This window comes from Hemiscyllium ocellatum, chromosome 12 (assembly GCF_020745735.1).
Source record: "Hemiscyllium ocellatum isolate sHemOce1 chromosome 12, sHemOce1.pat.X.cur, whole genome shotgun sequence".
Lineage (NCBI taxonomy): Eukaryota > Metazoa > Chordata > Chondrichthyes > Orectolobiformes > Hemiscylliidae > Hemiscyllium > Hemiscyllium ocellatum.
Genome location: NC_083412.1, coordinates 71,466,931 through 71,486,562, shown reverse-complemented (window position 1 = coordinate 71,486,562; position 19,632 = coordinate 71,466,931). Strand labels below are relative to the sequence as shown.

At 39.0% G+C, this 19,632-nt stretch overlaps 1 protein-coding gene across 7 annotated transcripts in view; it reads right to left on the bottom strand.

Moving 5' to 3' along the window:
* Positions 1–928: 928 nt before the first annotated feature.
* LOC132820827 (type 2 lactosamine alpha-2,3-sialyltransferase-like) overlaps positions 929–19,632 on the bottom strand; it is a 90,003-nt gene continuing 71,299 nt past the window's right edge. For all 7 annotated transcript variants that reach the window (XM_060833161.1, XM_060833160.1, XM_060833165.1 and 4 more), the window contains 4 exons: positions 15,507–15,693; positions 13,504–13,641; positions 5,786–5,938; positions 929–3,324 (listed from right to left, as the gene is read on the bottom strand). In XM_060833161.1, the coding sequence (XP_060689144.1) occupies positions 3,235–3,324; positions 5,786–5,938; positions 13,504–13,641; positions 15,507–15,693 (568 nt within the window). In that variant the 3' untranslated portion in view covers positions 929–3,234. The remainder of the gene's footprint in view (positions 3,325–5,785; positions 5,939–13,503; positions 13,642–15,506; positions 15,694–19,632) is intronic.

Sequence of the window (19,632 nt, the reverse complement as noted above, 5' to 3'; positions counted from 1 at the left end):
TCAGAACTGATCCTTACCCAACTATCCATCAGTCACCCGACCCACTTATCTATTTACCTCACCCACTCTTCCACGTTACTCATTCATCCAATCACCTGCTTACTCACACTGGATATTTAAATATACCTGACAGAAGGCAGCACAGTAGAAGGGGAGAGAGCATAACTTCTGTCTCTACATGAATTCCTATGCTTAGGAATTTTCTGGCTGCAGCTTTAGAAGTCTGGTCTTTTTAAAATGATCCAGGCAAATGGGTAATTTTCTATTTGATGAGCATCGAACACTACAGTTCCAGTGTTGATTAGAAGGTTTGGGCCACTGCTTCTAGCCTAATTTGCAGGATCAGTTCGCTTCTGTGCCTTGATCAATTGGCTACTCTCGCTGTGAAAGCTTGCTTGTTCAATTTAAAATAGGAAGCAGCAGATCACAAAGAGCCAACACTTTGTGTTATTGAGCATGGAGATCCAAATATAGTGTGTCCAAGACAATTAATGCAGGGATGGGAAAAGGGGAAAGAGTACTAAGAGGATTTCCTGCACAGCCTAGGGCATGAAGTCTAACAGTACTTAAAAAAAAACTTCCCCATTTTGAACCAAACATGACTAGTGCCAGCAAAACAATGATTCATTCTGCGTTTGTTTTTTTAAAAACGATCACAAGTATGAGTGACTTGGTTCTCCCTAGCCCAGTGTGGCTTCTATTGCAACCCTACCACTATCTTAACTCAGATCAAGGATTAGGGATTGAACTGTTCTTGCTTCCCAGGTGAGACTGAGAAGGGGAAGTACAACTATGTCAGAATGTGGTTGTGTTGTTTCTGAAACAGCCAGTAAAGTGAATATTTATTCTTAGAAAATTACTTTTCATAAATTTATTTTTAAACATTCACTTACAAACTGAAGGCCAAAAACAAATATCCTTTGAACAATCAAGAAGCAATAAAAGCAGTCTTTTACTTTCAAGCAACATAATTTTCCATTCAGGTAACCTACAATGCTGCTTCTAAATTTGATGATGCAGACAGGAAAGATCTTATGAAGATCAAAGCAAATCTCCAGTCATCTTAGTAAATAAGTTACATAACTATGCCCAAACTGAATGGCACAACTGGAAAAATGGCAATTAAATTGCTGAACAGATAATTCCACATTACTAAATCAAAAAACAAACTACAACAAAGCTTCCAAAAGATTCAAAGCTTTTATATTCTTCACTGGAAATATTATCATTTTAAAAATTCAAACTATTAGAAAAGTTCTCAACTTGAACATTAATTTAGTTCTGTTTAAAGTAGTTGCAAGTGACATCACTGAGTACTAACTTCAAGAATCTCCGTTTTGATTTGAAAGGAGTAGAGTACCTTTTCAGTCCTGTGGAAGTGTATGAAAATTTAATTTCTTTAGTCTGCTATTCAATTTGGGAAAGTTTCTTTTACACTGGAAAATACCTAATGTAACTCCTATACTCAAAGCAGGAACTATAAACCAGTTAGCTTAAACATTTGTCATTGGGAAAATGTTAAAAGCTATTATTAGTCGTTATAACAGGACATTTGGGTAAGCTCAAAAGTAATTAGGCATAGCCAACATGGTTTTCTCAAAGGGAAGCCTTAGTTAGCTAATTGAATTCTTTGAAGAAGTAATTTGTACTCTGGATAAGAATATAATTGACTTAGATTTCCAGAACACATTTGATAAGGTGCCACATCAAAAGTTGATGCAGAAAAATAAAAAGTTCATGGGTGTCAGAGGTAACGTATGGCATGGATAAAAGATTGGGTATCTAAAAGGAAGCAGAGCGTAGAAATAAATTAGTCTTTTTCAGGCTGGGAGGATGTCATGAGTGCCCCACATGGGCCAGTGTTGGGTCCTGAACACTTTACAGTTTACATAGATGATTTGGATGAAGGAATCGAAGGTTGTGTTGTTAAATTTTCTGATGACACAAAATAAGGTAAGAAAGTGAGTGATAAAAACAAAAAAGGACAAGGGATCCTATAAGGGGATATGGATAGGTTAATTGAGTGGGCAGAGATCTGGAAAATGATCTATAACATGGGAAATTGTCAATCGTTAATGAAATAATAAAAGAATAATGTCATCTAAATGGCAAAAGGTTGCAGAGCTCACATGCTGAGAGATCTACATGTCCTAGTATATGAATATTGGAAGGCTAGCACACAGGTACAGCAAATAATCAGGAAGGTAGATTGAATGTTATGCTTTATTGTAAGGGAAAATCGAATGCAAGAATGATCAAATGCAAGTTATACTTCACTTATACATTGGTGAGGCTGCATCTAGAGTATTATGTACAGTACTGGTCACTGCACTTACAGAAGGATGTCAATGTCTTGGAAGTTCAAAAAATGTTCACTATCCAATGCCTGGAATGAGCAGATTGCCTTATGTGGAAAGGCTAGACAAACCATGCCTGTACCCTCTGGAGTTTAGAAGATTCACGAGGCAACAACCGAAATGTACAAGTCTGGAGGGTCCTTGAACGGGAGAATCTGTTGAAAGGATGTTTCCTGCTTTGGGAGAATCTAGAACTGGGGGCATAATTTAAACATAAAAGGGGGTCACCAAATTAGGATAGATGTGGAAAGAACCTTCAAGAGCTTTTTTGGAATTACCTTCCTCAAAAAAAATGGATGCAGACCTTTAAGGCAGAGGTAGATAGATTCTTGATTGTCAAGGGGATCGATGCGTATTAGGGATATGCAGGAATGTGGAGGGGAGGTTAAATTCAGGTTAGCCATGATTTCATTGAATGCAAGAGCACATTCAAAAGGGCCAAGTAGCCTAATATTTGTTCCTTGTCTGACCGTTCACTATCCAAAGTGCCCCATGATGTAATCAGGAATCATCGGCAAAATACCTTTTACAATAATATCAGAAAGGGATGTTCGTATCAATTTCACTTTTTTGACAAAGTTTGAGAGGTTTTAATGATGAAATCCCATTTTTGGCTGATATATTGCTGTCAATAAGAAGCATTTCCAATGCTTATTCTTGCAGGATGCAAGATGATAATTCTCAGCCATGCAGCAATTGCAATTCACATGTATTAGAGTTACACATGCAGTATTTCTCTTGCACTCAATTTTTCAACAGTTCAACAATTAGTAGTGGTTTGTTTCCCTGGTAATCTATATAAAAAAGTAGAACTCCAGCCAGCATGGGAAGCTGTGTTCAACAGTGTACAGCAGCATTAATTCCAACGATGATTATTTCAAAAATTTCCAGTCAAATCAAAAATTGTATTAGATGATTTCAGCTTCTTCAGAAGCATTTGTTCAGCAGTAATGTTGTGATACATCATCTGCAAATTAAACAGTTCAATTATTAGTGTTCAAAATATGCATGGAAATTTCATCTACTAAACCAAAGACAAGCAGCTTTTGTTCTTAACAACACTTCCATTTATAAAACATACATTAGATACACTTAGTCTGGAAGTGACATCATACTGAGTCAGAGTGCTGGGCTTCACTCTTATTTGCAAACCAGAGCAAATTTATCACTAGGATTATTGAAAAAACTGGCAGTAGTAATGGTGACAGAATACAGATCCTTTTAAGATCAGCATGAGTACAAACATTTAATTTTTGGAAATAACTATACACGTAAAGAATACTGGAGAAAAGTTCAACGAAACTAATGCATTTCACCAGCAACGGGAAACTGCACTATTTATAGAGTGATAGAATCTGCAGTTCACGTTTTCCATTTTAGCCAAACACAAAGTAGTGCAAATCTCCCACAATGTCTAATTCCACACACCAAAACACTGTCATATTAACTCAGCAATAAAGTCTACTTTCAAAATGAATGATTTCCACGTTCCATCCATCATATTGTAGCCCTTAATGACTGCATTAATAGTTTCCTTTTGATTCTTGCCAAGAGAATGCAGGACTGCTGTCTCTTATTAAAAGTGAAGTTTTCATTGTACTGCTAAATTCAAACACATTTACTTTGAGCCAGCAGTACCAAAACAGAAAAAAGGTCAGTGTGTCAAGATTAGGGATTTGTTTAGTTTCTAACCAAAGATGTTGGACTCTATTTAAAGTCTCCATCAACTGGGTAAACAGCCAGTCAATCCTCACTTACTCTACCTAGATCCCATGGGGTTTGCTCTCCTTGGCCTACTGCTGCTAGGGGACTACCTTTAAAATTGCAGAAAGTTCTTATTTCTTTTGATCTGAGCAAGAAAGCCACTGAAGCCAGAGATAGGGAAGGCTATTTCAAAAGAAAAGGTGCATTTTATTTTAAAAGAAAGATCTTTCTTTTGAGGCTGGGGAACAGAAATAATTAGTTTTTTTAAAGCTATTTACAAGGCATAGTGAATATAGTAACTGTAATGAAGTCAGCCAGGTAGACATCATAGAATAAGAGTTCCCTGATTACTAAAAGAAGCCAGCCTCAAATCAGAGAGCCCTGACTGACAGGTAAAACTAGGAGTGTCAGACATCCTGGGCACCCAAAACTAGCTCTGAAGAAGCTGAATCAGCATCAAGGACTCTCCACATATAAATAAAGTGTGACTTTGTTACAGGATACCAGCCTCTGTGGAGTTATTTCAGTGAACAGGATGGTAAAGTATAGGAAGGATGCTTCTGATGAGCATTCAGATTCTAGAACCACGGGTCACAATCTCAGGATATGGGATATGCCATTTAGGACGGAGATAAAAAGAGAGAATTCTTCATCGAGAATGTGGTGAGTCTGTAGTATTCTCTACAACAGAAAATGGTTAAGGCTAAAATATTGAAAGTCTTCAAGAAGATATAATTCATGCTAAAGAAATCAAAGGGATAGAACATACACATGAATAGATATTGGGTTGGATGATTGGACATGATCATACTGAATGGCAGGGCAGCTTGAAGGGCTGAAAGATCTACTCCTTTCATGTAAAAAAAAACAAAAGTTGATACTTATTCCCTTATCTAGTTTCCCCTTAAATGTTTTTGAATAGCAATTGAAACAAAGCCTGGTTAAAATTGGAAGTACTCATTTCTAGCTCAGATGTAATTGGCTGTAAGATCCACCTATTCTAGTCAGATATTGAAGGACTTCTGTACTGAGGGTAGTTTCACTGATTTCAGATTAAAGTTTACAACCTCAGTGTCCACCCTGGATTTGATTTTCTCTCAACCATTACTGTAAACAATTAACATTTGAACATTGATCAATTGTCTTCAGTAATGAAATCATTGATCAACTGAACAAAAACAATAATAATTTCATTCCCCTCCTCGACACTGGTGTGAAAATTACTTGTGTGACAAGTGTCACCCACTTCATAGCAATTAATTGTATGCAAAATATTTAGGGACACTTTTGAAAGTTATCAGGCATTCTCTTTCAACCTATTATGACTTTTTATTGAACAAAGCAAGATAATACTTTAAAGACAGTGATTCTAGTTAAATAAATTGATACCAGGAACTATTTATACGAAGACAACATATGTGTATTAAAAAGATAGATTTAGAACAAGGATTTTCTAAAAAAAAACCACTGAATGGAATTCTACAAAAAAAAGTGCACGTGTGGAAAACAAATCCCTAGACTGAAGCCAGGCAAGTACCAGCTCTAACTAAAATTAATTTAGAACCATCAACATTCATTAGTGTTGGTTTGGGAACAGTTCTAAGTACAAAGTAGAAAGTACTATGTTTTCTGTTATCTCCCTTTAAGTGAGAAATCCTATTTCACAATTTTTATGAAAAGGTGTCTGCAACAGACATAAAACACTGTCTCATTCGGTGGCTTACCTTTCTCATGGCGGACATGGTATCATTGCCATAATAATGCAAAGTGCCATTAGGATTATGGATGTCATATTTAAAGCCAGCTATGTGAACTTTATCACACATAGTAAGTGCCATAGCTATTGCAATAATTCCAGTTGTTGGATACTGTGGTGGCTGTCAGAGACAAGTCAAAATGTAAGTGTACTTGAGAAGGCAAAGCTGATAGAAACAAGTTAAGGAAAGAGAAAAGTATTTGTACATGGCTAATAGATAATGCAAGACATGGAATTAATAATGTAGTATCTAATCATTACTGCTAAATTTTAAAAACATATTCCAATAATATACATCAGCCACTTATAAATCTAGGTAAAATTGAACCATCAGTTTAATTCCTTTATTTCAACAATACTTTCCTCTTAAATCAGAGGTACCACAAAAGGACAAGAAGATTTGCTAATCCAATATTGCTGACTGTGGATCCAATATGAATCTTTGGTCATGACTGGAACCAAATTAACATTGTTCTCCACACACCTTACTTTTACACTTCTAAGTAAATTTAGAGGGTTTACCAACAAAGGGTAAAGGGGCGGGGGGGAGGGGAGGGGGCGCTCATTAAATTTCCAATTTAAAAAAGGTTCATGCACAACTAAAAAGATTAAAACACCATTTCCTTCAAGAGGTCAGCTCCTCCTTATTCATCTCAGAAGGAGCCAAGTTACAGTCACTAAGAAAAAAATTAAGTCTGGTTTTGCCGTTTGGGGAATAAAAATCTTTGGACTTTAAACAATAAAAACTATTCACTTGCAATCTGACAAACTATTTTTATTTGCTGTTATCTACAGAAGGGCATCAGTTTAGCTCAGCTGGTTGAATCGTTGGTTTACAGAGCAATTTGATGCGAATAGCATGGGTTCAATTCCCATCATTGGTTTGAGGTTACCATAAAGGTCTCTCCTTTTCAACCTCTCCCCTTAGCTGAGGTCTGGTGGCCCTCAGGTTAAATCACCACCAGTCACTTCTCTCTAACGAGAGAAAAGTAGCCCTTTTGATCTGGTAAGACTATGGCAACACAGCCAACTATCAATGGAAAAATAAGGCCAGATGACGGGAAACAAATTCACAGAATGGTATACAGCACTTTAGGACTAAGGAGAGTAGCTAGTTCTTCAATCTAGCTTCATACCTTAAGTTTCCCAATGTGCCTGCACTGATTCTATTACTGACTGCCAATCTCTTGTCTTGACTTTTACCATATCCCTGCACACCATTTCTATCCAAATGATCATCCAATGCCCTCTGCAATGTCTCATTTGAAATGGTCGCCACCACACAGGGAGGCAATAGCCTAGTGCTATTATTGCTAGACTATTAATCCAGAGACCCAGACAACCCAATAAAAATCTGGAATTAAAGAGTCTAATGATGATCATGAAACTGTCAACTGTTGGAAAAACCCAACTGGTAACTAATGTCCTTTAGGGAAGGATGCGGTCATCCTTACCTGGTCTGGCCAACATGCGACTCCAGATCCACAGTGGTGTAGCTGATGCCCAACTTTCCTTTGGGCAATTGGGGTTGAGCAATAAATGCTGGTCTAGCCAGTGATGCCCTCATCCCATGAATGAATATAAAACAAAACTGCATTCCATACTGTTTCTACTCACTGAGAAAAGTTTTTCACATCACCTTTACTTCTTTTGCACATCACTTTAAATCTGTGCCTTCTCTTTTTATGAGACTGAGCAGCCTCTCCCCACCTATTGTATCCAGCCCACTCAGAGGAGATTTGATGGAGGTTCAGAATCCTAAAGGACAGCAATCCAAATTCTTCAATCTAGTCTCATAGCCTGAAGTTTCCCATTCCGGAAACCATTCTTGCAATTGTTTCTACACCTTCTCCAATGCATTCCCTTCTTTCCTATCAGGTGGCATCCACAACTGCACATATTACTTCAGGTGACTAAAAAACGTCTTGTACAAGTCCATCACCACCTCTTTGTTCTTGTAATCCATGCTCCTATTTTTAAAGCTGAGAACATCCCTTGCTTTATTACCTGTTCTCATCACCTGTCCTTCAAAATGATCTGTGCGCATCTACACCCCAGTTCCTCTGCTCCTGCACCCCATTTATAATTGTACCCTATTATTTTATATTGTCTTTCAATCTTCTTCGGACCAAAGTGCACCATTTCACACTTATCAGTATTAAACTTCAACAGCCACCTATCCACCCACACTACCAACCTATTAAAGTCCTTTTGACTGAGGAAGTGCCACAGTCTTCCTCACATCTTACAATTCTTCCAATTTTACAGTCATCCACAAACTTTGAAATTGTCATCTACAGACCAATAAGAGACCCCTGGGGAACTCCACTACAAACATTCCTCTAGCCTGAAAAAAGGTGTTTACTGCCTGTTTCCTATGACTCAGCCAATTTTCCATCCTTGTTACTACTGTCCCTTTTATACCATGATTCTCAACTTACTCAAGTCTGTTGCAAGGCACCATATCAAATGTCTTTTAGAAATTCATGAATACCATGTCAACAGCATTACCCTGAGAGCCTGTACCTCTCCAAAAAGCTCCAGCAAGTTAGGTGAACATGATTTTCCCTGATCAACCCATCTTTTACCATATGATTACAAATTCCATTATTTTCTAATAATTGTCTCAATTCTTCACTTACTCTAATGAAAGTGTTAATTTGGTTCTTTGGGTGTCAGTGAAGTGATTTCCAAAAAAAATGTTACACCAATATCGACCAGCGAAGAAAGCAAAGAATCAACTTTCACACTAGTGAAATCAGGACCTGTTCCCCCTAACTGCATTCATACCTTCCCAATTCTGCAGGCTAAGTAAATGCAGTACTCCCAATTTCACAGGAAGAGAGATGTTGAAATATTGAAGCCAACCTATAACCTCATTTGAGGCTAAAATGAACATAAATGAATTGGTACCACTTCTGATTTACTGCAGTGTAACTATGAACCATAGTTGCACTGCAGTAAATCAGGAGTGTTATCAATTCATTAAAAAACAGGCCACGAGCTGTTTATTGATGAACATCATTTAAAAATCAAATTTTCAAATTACTAAGATTTTTAGTTGGACTTGAATAAATGAACTTGCACAATAAAAATTTGCATTTTAAGTCAGTCACTTCCATTCAATGTGTTTCTGGTAAGCGCTACATGCAATAGCAATCATACTGCTATCAATGAAGTTCCAAAAAAAAATTGCTGATTACAAGTTTCTCAATGGTTGTCTTGGATTTCCTAAGTTTTCTTTTACAAATCCTGTGGAAAGAGAAGCAAGTTTCTGACAACAGATGTAGAACCTACCACAGGAAAATTGAAGTAGCACTACAAAATGTGCAGAAATAAGATATAGTCCTACTCAATGACGTCAAAATATGGAAGCGATATGGGTGTCTTCCACAGATGCACAAAAACATTTTTCAAAATAAAAAGAGACACCCAATTGGCCAGTGGTACTAGAAGCAACTCTCTCCCTTCGCTCGAGAAGGAAGAATTCAGCTGCAAGATGAAGTAGCTTGTTGGTGAATGGCTGAACAGACGTATTCAGTCAACCTTTTGCAGCCAGGTTTTATTCTAGTAAATCTAGAATCACGAAATATATTCCTACAAGCTCCTCTGCATAGCATTCACCACAAAGTTCTAAATCAAACACCGCAGCATTCATTACCAATACCAGAATCCACCCACAAGAATGCCCTCCTCATAGAGATCTGTGATGTGCGACAAAAGTGAGGGGAATGCCTCAAGGATGAGTCAAGCCACTGTTTAACATGTTCTTACCCACAGAATAAAACCGTTCAGTCAAGATTCCAGATTCCTCCTTCAACAATCCTGCAGAAGTCTGTCCCATCAGCAGGGCAGACTGACCAAGAAGTAGAATGATATACTGTTGAAAGGAAGTGGACCTGGAGGTCCTGAAAATGGATGCCAGATCCCATAAGGTCTCAAGGAAAGGAAACCTTCTGCTGATGAATCAGTCATTCACCATGAAGCACCAGGGAGCAGAGAGGACACAAAACATGCAAAATGCACATCAACAGTGCCTCGGTATTACTGCCATTGACTGAGGTGGGTGAATTCTGGCACAGAGGGCTACTATATTGAATCTGTGGCAAACGGTAAGAGAACTAAGAAGCGAGAAAAGCCTACTTCTGCATCATTACAAATTTACTTGTCTAGATACACACTTCAGGACAGTGATATGGATGACCACCACGCAATCTGTGTGCTGTGTGGCATTATGCACCACTATCCTAAACAATCCTAGATTCAACACAGATCTAAAAGCTCCAACCAGAACACAGCACCTTCTGTGTGTTATCAGCAACAGCAAAAATTTATTCAACCATGATCCGTAAACTCATGCTTCAATATATCCTTCACTATATCATTACAAACCAATAGGTGCCAACCTATTGGATCTACAGGAAAAAGGGCTATATGCAGGCGGAGGAGGAACAGCATGTTAATCAACAGAGCTGAGAGATCATCCAACCAAGGATCTGTGATCGTACCAAATCCAAATGTGAAACAGTGGACAAATAAACAACGAATGGGAGGAGGAACCTTCACAAAACATTCCAAATCCTCAACTAATGGCAAAAACCAGCACATCACAGAAGGACAAGGGAGAACCATTCCAATCATCTTGCCAGAAGCATCAATTGATCCATCTTGGCCTTTTCCTGGTGTCTCCAAAGTAGCCAGTTTTCAGCCAATTTGATTCACTTTAAATGGTGATCAAGAAATTACTGACTGCACTGGTTACAGCAAAAGATTATAGATCCATATATCATCCCAACAGTCACAATAAAGTCTTGTGCAGCTTGTTTCAGAGCACTTACTGGCCAAAGTGTTCTTACAGCTGGTGGCAGAAACTGGCTAACTATCAATCTATTAGCTTAAAATATATCGTGGGGAAAGCACTTGAGCAATTAAGTTTTAGCAGCACATTTGGAAAACCATGATCTAATCAAGCAGAGTCAGCATGGCTTCATGAAAGGGATGAATAGTGTATATTAGGAGTTTAAGGGAGTCTCAACCAGAGTGGATAGAGGGAGATTAGCAGATATGTTGCTTTTAGACTTCCTGAAGGCATTTGACAGGATATTTCACAAAATGGTTAAGTCGTAGTATGGGGTCTATGAATTAGTGCAGTAACATACCTTCATGTCACCACATTCTACTTAACACCATAGAAGTACTCACACCACAGTGGACTGTAGTTGTTCAACAGCACCAGTGATGCCAGAATCCCATGAGTGGACGTTTAAAAGAGTCATATGCTCAGACTAGTTAACAAGTCTCAACATTCCAAGGAGGGTTAAACTTACTTCTCTACTCCACATGCCCTGCTTCAATGTTTGCACTTTGGTGCTTGCCCTTAATTACAGTGTAGACTGTGCGCTGCCCATTTGCCAACCACTTAGCATTTTAAAATTATCAGCTCTTTAGAGCAGCAACTGTGGTGATATGCTGCTTCTCCTCAATGAGGACTTCATTTAACCACACCAGATCTCCACATCAGTAAATGCCTTCTTCTGCTGCATTAGACACCTCTGCTACCATCTCACACTTACCATCCCCAAATGGGCTGATTGGGATATGTGGAAGGGTCACTGACAGGTTATGCCCTCATCCAGAGAGTTGAAGATTTTTTAAAATCAGTCTCCCCTCATGCCAGCCTCCACTTTTTAGCTGCGTTTTGTCTGCCAAATCCAAATCCCTGACCAGTTACTCTGGATTGGCACTGCACAGTAGAAACCCTGTCATCCTTTAAAAACATGAAACCTTTAAACTCTGCAGATCAGAAGCATGATGATCTTGCTACGAGCTAGAATCCAGGGCTGACATGGCTTATTGAAAAAAAAACAAAATGTATTAGCATGAAATATATGTATGCTTAGGGATAGGACATTCTAAAGTTGCAACTCATTCTGGATGCTCACAAAAATCGTGAACTTGAATATGGGAGAGTACCACTTGTGTATATACTTCAACTTGGCATACAGTGCTCTTAAAGCACTTAAAGAGTTCTTGATGATTAATAAGCCCGTGTAAAGTTATAAATCCATAGGTCCATTTCCTTTTCTCATTGGTGCTCCCTTTTGGTTGTTCCTTTCTAAACTTTCTTAGTGCGGATGTATCTAAACCAGTACTTGCAAAATCTAGGAGCTTTACTTTACATCATCCTTTGTGCCAGGCATCATTCTGGGAGATTTGAGATTATCAACTGTGTGGAAACAGGCCACTCGGCCCAACATGTCCACACCGACCCTCCAAAGAATAACCCATCCGGTCCTATTTCTCTCTGACTAATGCACCTAACTCTACAGGCAATTGAGCATGGCCAATTCACCCGACCTGCACATCTTTGGATAGTGAGAGGAAACCTGAATATGCAAACTCCACACAGACAGTGAGTCACCAGAGGGGGAATCGAACCGGGTCCCTAGCACTGTGAGGCAGCATGGCTAACCACTGAGCCACCATGCTGCCCTTGACTGGATCCCTAGACAAAAAAAAACTTTTACAAGAGGTTTATCAGCTATGCACATAGCTTTCAAGCAGAGAGGCCAGTACTTCATAATATGTAACAGCAGGGTGACAGCATACTGTGGCGAAGGGCTTAATGTATAACTATCCTCATCCTTCAAATGGACACCCATTTATTAGTCTTCCTTACCTTGGTTATATTTCCTCAATCCAAAAGAATTTCTCATTTGCTATCATGGGCAAAAGACTCAGGATATAGTATTTATGCAATTGGAAACTGCTTGCTAAGACTGCTACATAAACTGTATAATATGGACAGTTTCCAGGTATCCTACTGTTCCTCATGGGCACCACCTGCATTACAACTTCTATGCTAGCTTTCCCAAAGAGGACAGTTCTGAAAGACCTTTCATTTATTGTCCTAATGGACAGCCTTTTGAAATAAAAAACTACATATGACAATTATGGTTAAATTGTTCAAATTAAATCAACTGGGAATTTGGGATGTCTGGCTATCATACAACTAGCACAAGGAGCTCCCACATGCACACCCTCTCCACCCTCTCTCCTGGCTTGGTGAAAGTGTCAGTGCCAAGGAAGAGACATATAACATGGTAATTAATTTTCCCAGATTAAAACAAAAACCAGATTGCACCATCAATAGAAGTAGGAAAAAATAAGTCTGGAATCAAATAATGTTTTATTTTTTGCTTTGTGCTGTTCATTGAACACCACATCTTCAAAATGAAGGGGTAGAGAGTTGCCATCTCAAATTTTCCAGTCTCAGGTGTATAAAGCTATTATGCAGAGCGCGTCAGCAATTATGCCACAACAAAGATTGCAATTAAAACAAGAAAGAAAGAACGAATGAATGAACTCAGCCCAGGCTGTTCTTTCTATACAGTTTTGTGTCCTGACTTCAGAATAATATTGAGAATAGGTCAAAGATTGAGAACAGGTCACAACATTAAAATTGTTTGACATTCATGAACTGGCTAGGGTATCACATCACTAACATTTCCTCTTTTGTTGTAAATGTTAGTCCAGAATTTACCAAATGAAAACAAACGTTTCTGCCATTCTGCAGACCATCTAAATAATTAAGCATATTTAGATGCAATCAAGCTAATCTAAGTCTCTATGATCTTAATTTAAGCTATACAGAAAAATAAAATATGAGAAGAAATATCCATGTACCTTAGGCCAACGCACAACTGTGGGCAGTTTTAATAAATCAAAGGCTGCTTTCTGGACTACAGAAGGTTTTAATATCCTTATTTGACTATTTTTGTAAATTATATTTGTAGGTGTTTTTTTCCAGAAGCCACGCATGGACTGTAAAACAAAAAAAATCAAAATAGGTTGTAAGCTCAAAAAGACCGAACAACAGATATGTTCACATTTACATTTTTCCTCATATTCACTTACACATACGAGTGAACAGTTAGTTGTTGTTAAGTAGATTCTACAGCATCTTCAGGACAGGTTAGTTTCATTTATTATTTTTCAAATCCCATTTTCAACAATTGTCCTCAAATGTAGATTATTCAAAGGAGTAACTCATGTTGTATATTAATCAGACTGTTATAGGTTTAGTAAAGTTGCTGAATTGTTAGACTATGAACAAAACTCTGCTGTGAAACAATCTCCTGTAAGGAACCACTTAAAGTCAAAGCCATTGAATCTGCAGGTGAAGGATGGATTGAACTGGACACAGACAGCAGAGGTTTGGGTCAGCTGAAGTTTACAGAAGATGGGAAGCCAGCCAACAGGAGTTTGGAAAAAGAGTCCAAGTCTGAAATTGAAAAAGGCGTAGATGTGGAAGTCTGCTGTGGAAAGGCAAAGGCATGGATTGTTGAGCATGGAAAGATAAAGGGAGCATTCAGGATTGGCACCTGTCCAAAAATGGCTAGTAGGACAACAAGCTAGTGAACACCTTGGTTCAGCCTGATACGGTGGGCAGAATGTGTCAAGACAGGCTCAAGACGTGGTGAGAAAATTCGTAAAGCCAAAGAACAAAGTGATCTGGGAGTGCTAGTTGAGGATTCTCTAAAGGTAAACATGCAGGTTGAGTCCGTGATTAAGAAAGCGAATGCAATGTTGTCACTTATCTCAAGAGGGTTGGAATATAAAAGCACCATTGTGCTACTGAGACTTTATAAAGCTCTGGTTAGGCCCCATTTGGAGTACTGTGTCCAGTTTTGGTCCCCACACCTCAGGAAGGACATAATGGCACTGGAACATGTCCAGCGGAGATTCACACGGATGATCCCTGGAATGGTTGGTCTAACATATGAGGAACGACTGAGGATCGTGGGATTGTATTCATTGGAGTTTAGAAGATTAAGGGGAGACTTAATAGAGACGTACAAAATAATACATGGCTTGGAAAGGGTGGACGCTAGGAAATTGTTTCCATTAGGCGAGGAGACTAGGACCCGTGGACACAGCCTTAAAATTAGAGGGGGTCAATTCAGAACAGAAATGCGGAGACATTTCTTCAGCCATGATTGAATAGTGGAGTGGACCCGATGGGCCGAATAGCCTTACTTCCACTCTTATGTCTTATGGTCTTAAGGCAATGGGTTGGGTTTGAATTTCATGAAAGGCAGTCACTGATCCTGCAGGAGGAGGAGGAGAAGTAGTTTGAAAATACAAAAGGTAGTGGATGGCTCCAGAATGTGAAAAAAAAACACTGGAGCTCAATTCTGTGTTCAAATAGAACCTGAGTCCTTCCACCAAAAATAAACATAGATACAAGAGAGGCAGATGGCAATGCTTGTGGGACTCCAAATGTAAAAAGATATGGAGCCCTGGAAGAGAAGCCATGTTGAAAATTCACTGGTTTCTATTTACTAAATAATCATGGAACAAAGCCAGGGTTATCCACCAAAACTGGACTAGTTACTAGAAAGTAACAGGAGGAGGATGGTGTAATCAACTGTCAAAGGTACTGAAAGAAAGTGGAAAGAATGGAGAGGTGTACTGCACCACAGAAACAAAGATCATTGGTGTCTTTGGGGATCCTGGTGTTGTAGCAGGGATAGAAACTTGGACTTAAGACAGAAAAGGGCAAAAACTATTGAGGCAAAAATGTTAAAAGGACTGGAGGGAAAGAAAGGCTTGAAATAAGCTGGTAATTTGCAAGCATAGAGGAATAATTGGAAGAAGATTGTTAAGAACAATTTCAGAGGACTCACCACTCTCTGCTTTAGGAGCACCTCCTTCAACCATCGTAAGTCTATTGCCTTAAACGCAACAAAAACCAACGTTGTGTCAGCATCATACTGGCTGTAGTCAGAGAAAATAGATTCTGGATAACAGAATCTAAATGTTGTTTTGCTCCCAACATCATCTTCATATCCATTCACAGGCCCACTATTTAATCTTGAAGAGGAATTAGAAAAGGAGCAGTGAGGTAAATTGAAACAAAATCTAACCTATTGAAAGAACATTTCTTCCAACTTCAATCCACTTATACTTTCTAACTAAACTTCTTCCAATTCTAATACACTAAAAACAAACTGGAGCCTTTTGATTAGCAAGTACCAGCTCTATAGCTGCACTGTATGTGGCTTACAATTTTAACTCAAATAAAAATCAACATGATTAGTCCCAGTGACACCACCAGAACTATAAATTCTTGTAAGTTTCTTTGCTAGAGGTCACTAAGAATCAGACCATTGCTGCCTCAGTTTCTTCGCTCAATCCACTAGAACAAAATGCCCTTTAAAGTTTGACCATCTGAATATTTTTTTTTCCAATTCTCTCTCATCTCTCCTTCACCTTCTCAGGAGCTGTTATTGTTCATGACAGCCACTTGATCCCTCACCCATTATAGTGGTGACCATTCAGCTTCCCTTCCTAGTTCCCATGTTAATTTATATTCGTTAACGATTTGCTATCCTCAGAGGCTAGTTCCCTTGCCATCTAATCTGTCATTACCTGTCTTCTCCAAAAACCAAATTTTCAACAACCTCAGTCCTTGCAAACCATCAGCTACTGCCAACTTTCCAAAATACTTGAATGCAGTGCTGCCACCCAAATCGATGCACAAGAACTCCACGTTTGAAACTGTCCAAATCAGATTTCTACCTCAGAATCTAGTACAAAAATGCTCCTCCCATCCACAAATAATTTATGCAATTGTGACAAAACTAGCTATTCCTTCTTTTCCTTTCTTGACCTTGTGCAGTTTTGATAAAATTGGTACACTGTCCTCTTTCAACATTTTTCCTGCTAAGCAGGCCTGCACTCACTGGTTCCATCCTATCAAATCGTAACCAAAAGGATCATTTACAATGACTTTTCTTAATCTTATAGTTACCTCTGATATTGTCCGAAGAGTTATTCTTTGTTCTCCCCCCTGCCCCCTATTGTCTGTTGGATGTCACATCCTACATGCTGTCCTTCCATGATATTACCGAAAAACATATCAGTTTCAATATATATTGTCAACGCTCAGCTCCAACTTAACACATTCTCTTGAATTGACTACTTTCTCAAAATTCTTTGCCCACAATCCCGAACTGGAGAAGCAAATTTTTTCCAATTAAATACCAGGAAGGCTGAAGCCATCATCTTCAATTTGCTGCTAGAACCTCTACTCCATGGTCACCAACTCCATCATGCTCCCTGGCAACTGTCCAAGGCTCAACCAGACAGTTCACAAATGGTGGTGTGTCATGTCCGAATCCAGAATGAGCTTCAAACCATGTCACTACATCAAAAGACTAGCTACTTCCACCTTCATCACCAGACTTCTCACTACAACTCATCTGAAAAAAAGGTTTATTATCTTTAAACTCATTTATTTAAATGCAAACCTGGTTAACCTTCTATTGTTTATTCACTGTAAATTTAAAGTTCATCCAAAACTCTTCTGTCCATGTGTGAAGTTGTATCAACTTATGCTTCACTATCATCTTTGTGCCCCTTGACTTATCCCAATCATGAACAGCACCAAACTAAAATTCTTATCCTTAATTTTAGATCCTTGCATGGCTATGCCCCCGATCACCTCAATCTGTCATCACCACAATTCTTTGCTTCCTTAGTGCCTTCAACAAGTGTGCCAGTGACATCCTATTATAAGGAGGCATCTCTTCACATTAGTACTGTTACGATATTTACTGATGCAATAAGAAAATGGTAGCAACTTCCTTCTTTGCCTTTTACCTCTTCCATTACATTTATGACCCCTGGTTAATAATTCTTCTACAAATGGTAAAAATGCCTTCCTAACCACTGTATATACACCTTTCAATCTTCGATACCTCCATCAAGTCTCCCCCTATACTTTGATATTGTTAGATATTCTTTTCATAAGACTAAAATATTTAGGAGCAGAATTTGGCCATTCGGCCCACCAAGGCTGCTGCACCATTCGATTAGATCGTGGATTATTTGATTTGGAGATGCCGGTGATGGACTGGGATGTCCAAAGTTAAAAATCACAACGCCAGGTTATAGTCCAACAGGTTTAATCAGAAGCACCAGCTTTCAGAGCACTGCTCCTTCATCAAAACTACCTGATGAAGGAGTAGCACTCCAAAAGCTAGTGCTTCCAACTAAACCTGTTGGATTATAACCTGGTGCTGGGTGATTTTTAACCATGGATTATTTGATAATCCTCAACTCCACTTTCCTACCTATTCCCCATAATCTTTAGTTCCCCTACTCTTTAAAACTCTTCATATTTCAGCCTGAAATCTACACAATACAGCCATGACAGCTGTCTGCAGTAAAGAATTGCACAGATTCACTATCTTCAAATGAAACTCATCCTGAACTCTATTTTAAATCCCTGCATGGCTATGGCTATACCTTTTACTCAGATTATGTCTAGACTCTGCTATGGCAGTGTAACAATCTTAGCATCTACTGAAGTTGCTGGAAAAGCTCAGCTGGTCTGGCAGCATCCGTGGAGAGAAATCAGAGTTAACATTTTGGTTCAGAACTGCATGCTTCTTAATAGCTACCCTTTCGAAAGATTCTCTTGCTAAGACCGGCATTCATTCTTTTGAAATCCAATTCAGCTCATCTTCCATTTCTGGGTTCATGATTATTTCCCCAGGCTCCTTCTCTGAAGGACTTGTGTTCACTTTCACCTCTCCCTCCCTTCCCAACAGATGGGATGAAGCTCTACTTACTGATATTTGTTGATTGCTTGCTAGTTTGCCTTCAGTTCATTTTATTATTTTTTTTAAATATCATCTGTTGTTGGCTTTTCCAACTCTCTCAATCCTCTGGCTTACCACTAATCTTTACTACATTGAAAGAAAACAAAATGTATAATTTAATACTGCCTCCCACTTCCTTAGTTAACCACAATTGGATTATCCTGTTCCTATACTACTCCTTTCTCACGGAGATATATCACTGAATATATCTTTTCTAAAAAAAAACATTGTTTATCAACCATATTTTCTGTTTAACTCCTTTCCCAGTCCACCTGAGCAAATTCTGCCCTCATTTCTTAGTAATTAGTCTTATTTAAGTTAAGCAAAATTGTTTCACTCTCAAACTGAATACTAAATTCTATCACGTTTGGTCACTGTTTCCTAGAGGGATTTTTTGCTTGAGTCATTGGTTAAACCCGCCTCAATAATAAAACCAGATCCAAAAATAGCTTGATGTCTGGCTCGATCTACAACATATTGTTCTACAAAACTGTCTTCCACACGTGACTTCTTCCTTGTGGCAACCTCAGCTAATTTGATTTTCCCAATCTACACTAAGATTAAAGTCATCCACGAGTAATGTTCATTTTTAAAATTAACAGCTTTCATAATCTCCTGTTTGAAGGGAAACCTCGATTTCCTAATACCAATTATCCGAAGGAGATCTTGAGAAACATTACATCAAAGATGTGTGTCCAACACAGATAGCATCTTTGGTTTACAGTGATTGAAAGTGCTGCCAAGAACAGTGCTGGACTGATGAGAGCACAGGCACCGTCTCGAAAGGACTGACTACAAGGTCAAAGGTACAACCTGTCAAAAAGTTGCAGTAAAATGTTGTGTGCATGTGTGCTTTTTGGAGACCCCACCCTCTCCCCCCAAAAGCAAGAGGGTGTCCAGTCCGGCTGCCCCAGAGAGGGAGCAGCGGGGGGGGGGGGGGGGGGGGGGGCAGTGCTATGGTGGACGGTGAGGCGGGGGGGGGGAAAGAGAGCTGTGGACTGAGTCAAGGATGGGCAGGGGGCAGTGTTGGACAGAGTTGGGAGCAGGCAGGGGGCTGTACTAGACAGGATTGGAAGGGGGTGTGGGGTTGGACAGAGTTGGGGATGGGCAGGGGGCTATGCTAGACAGGGTTTGGGGGCGGGCA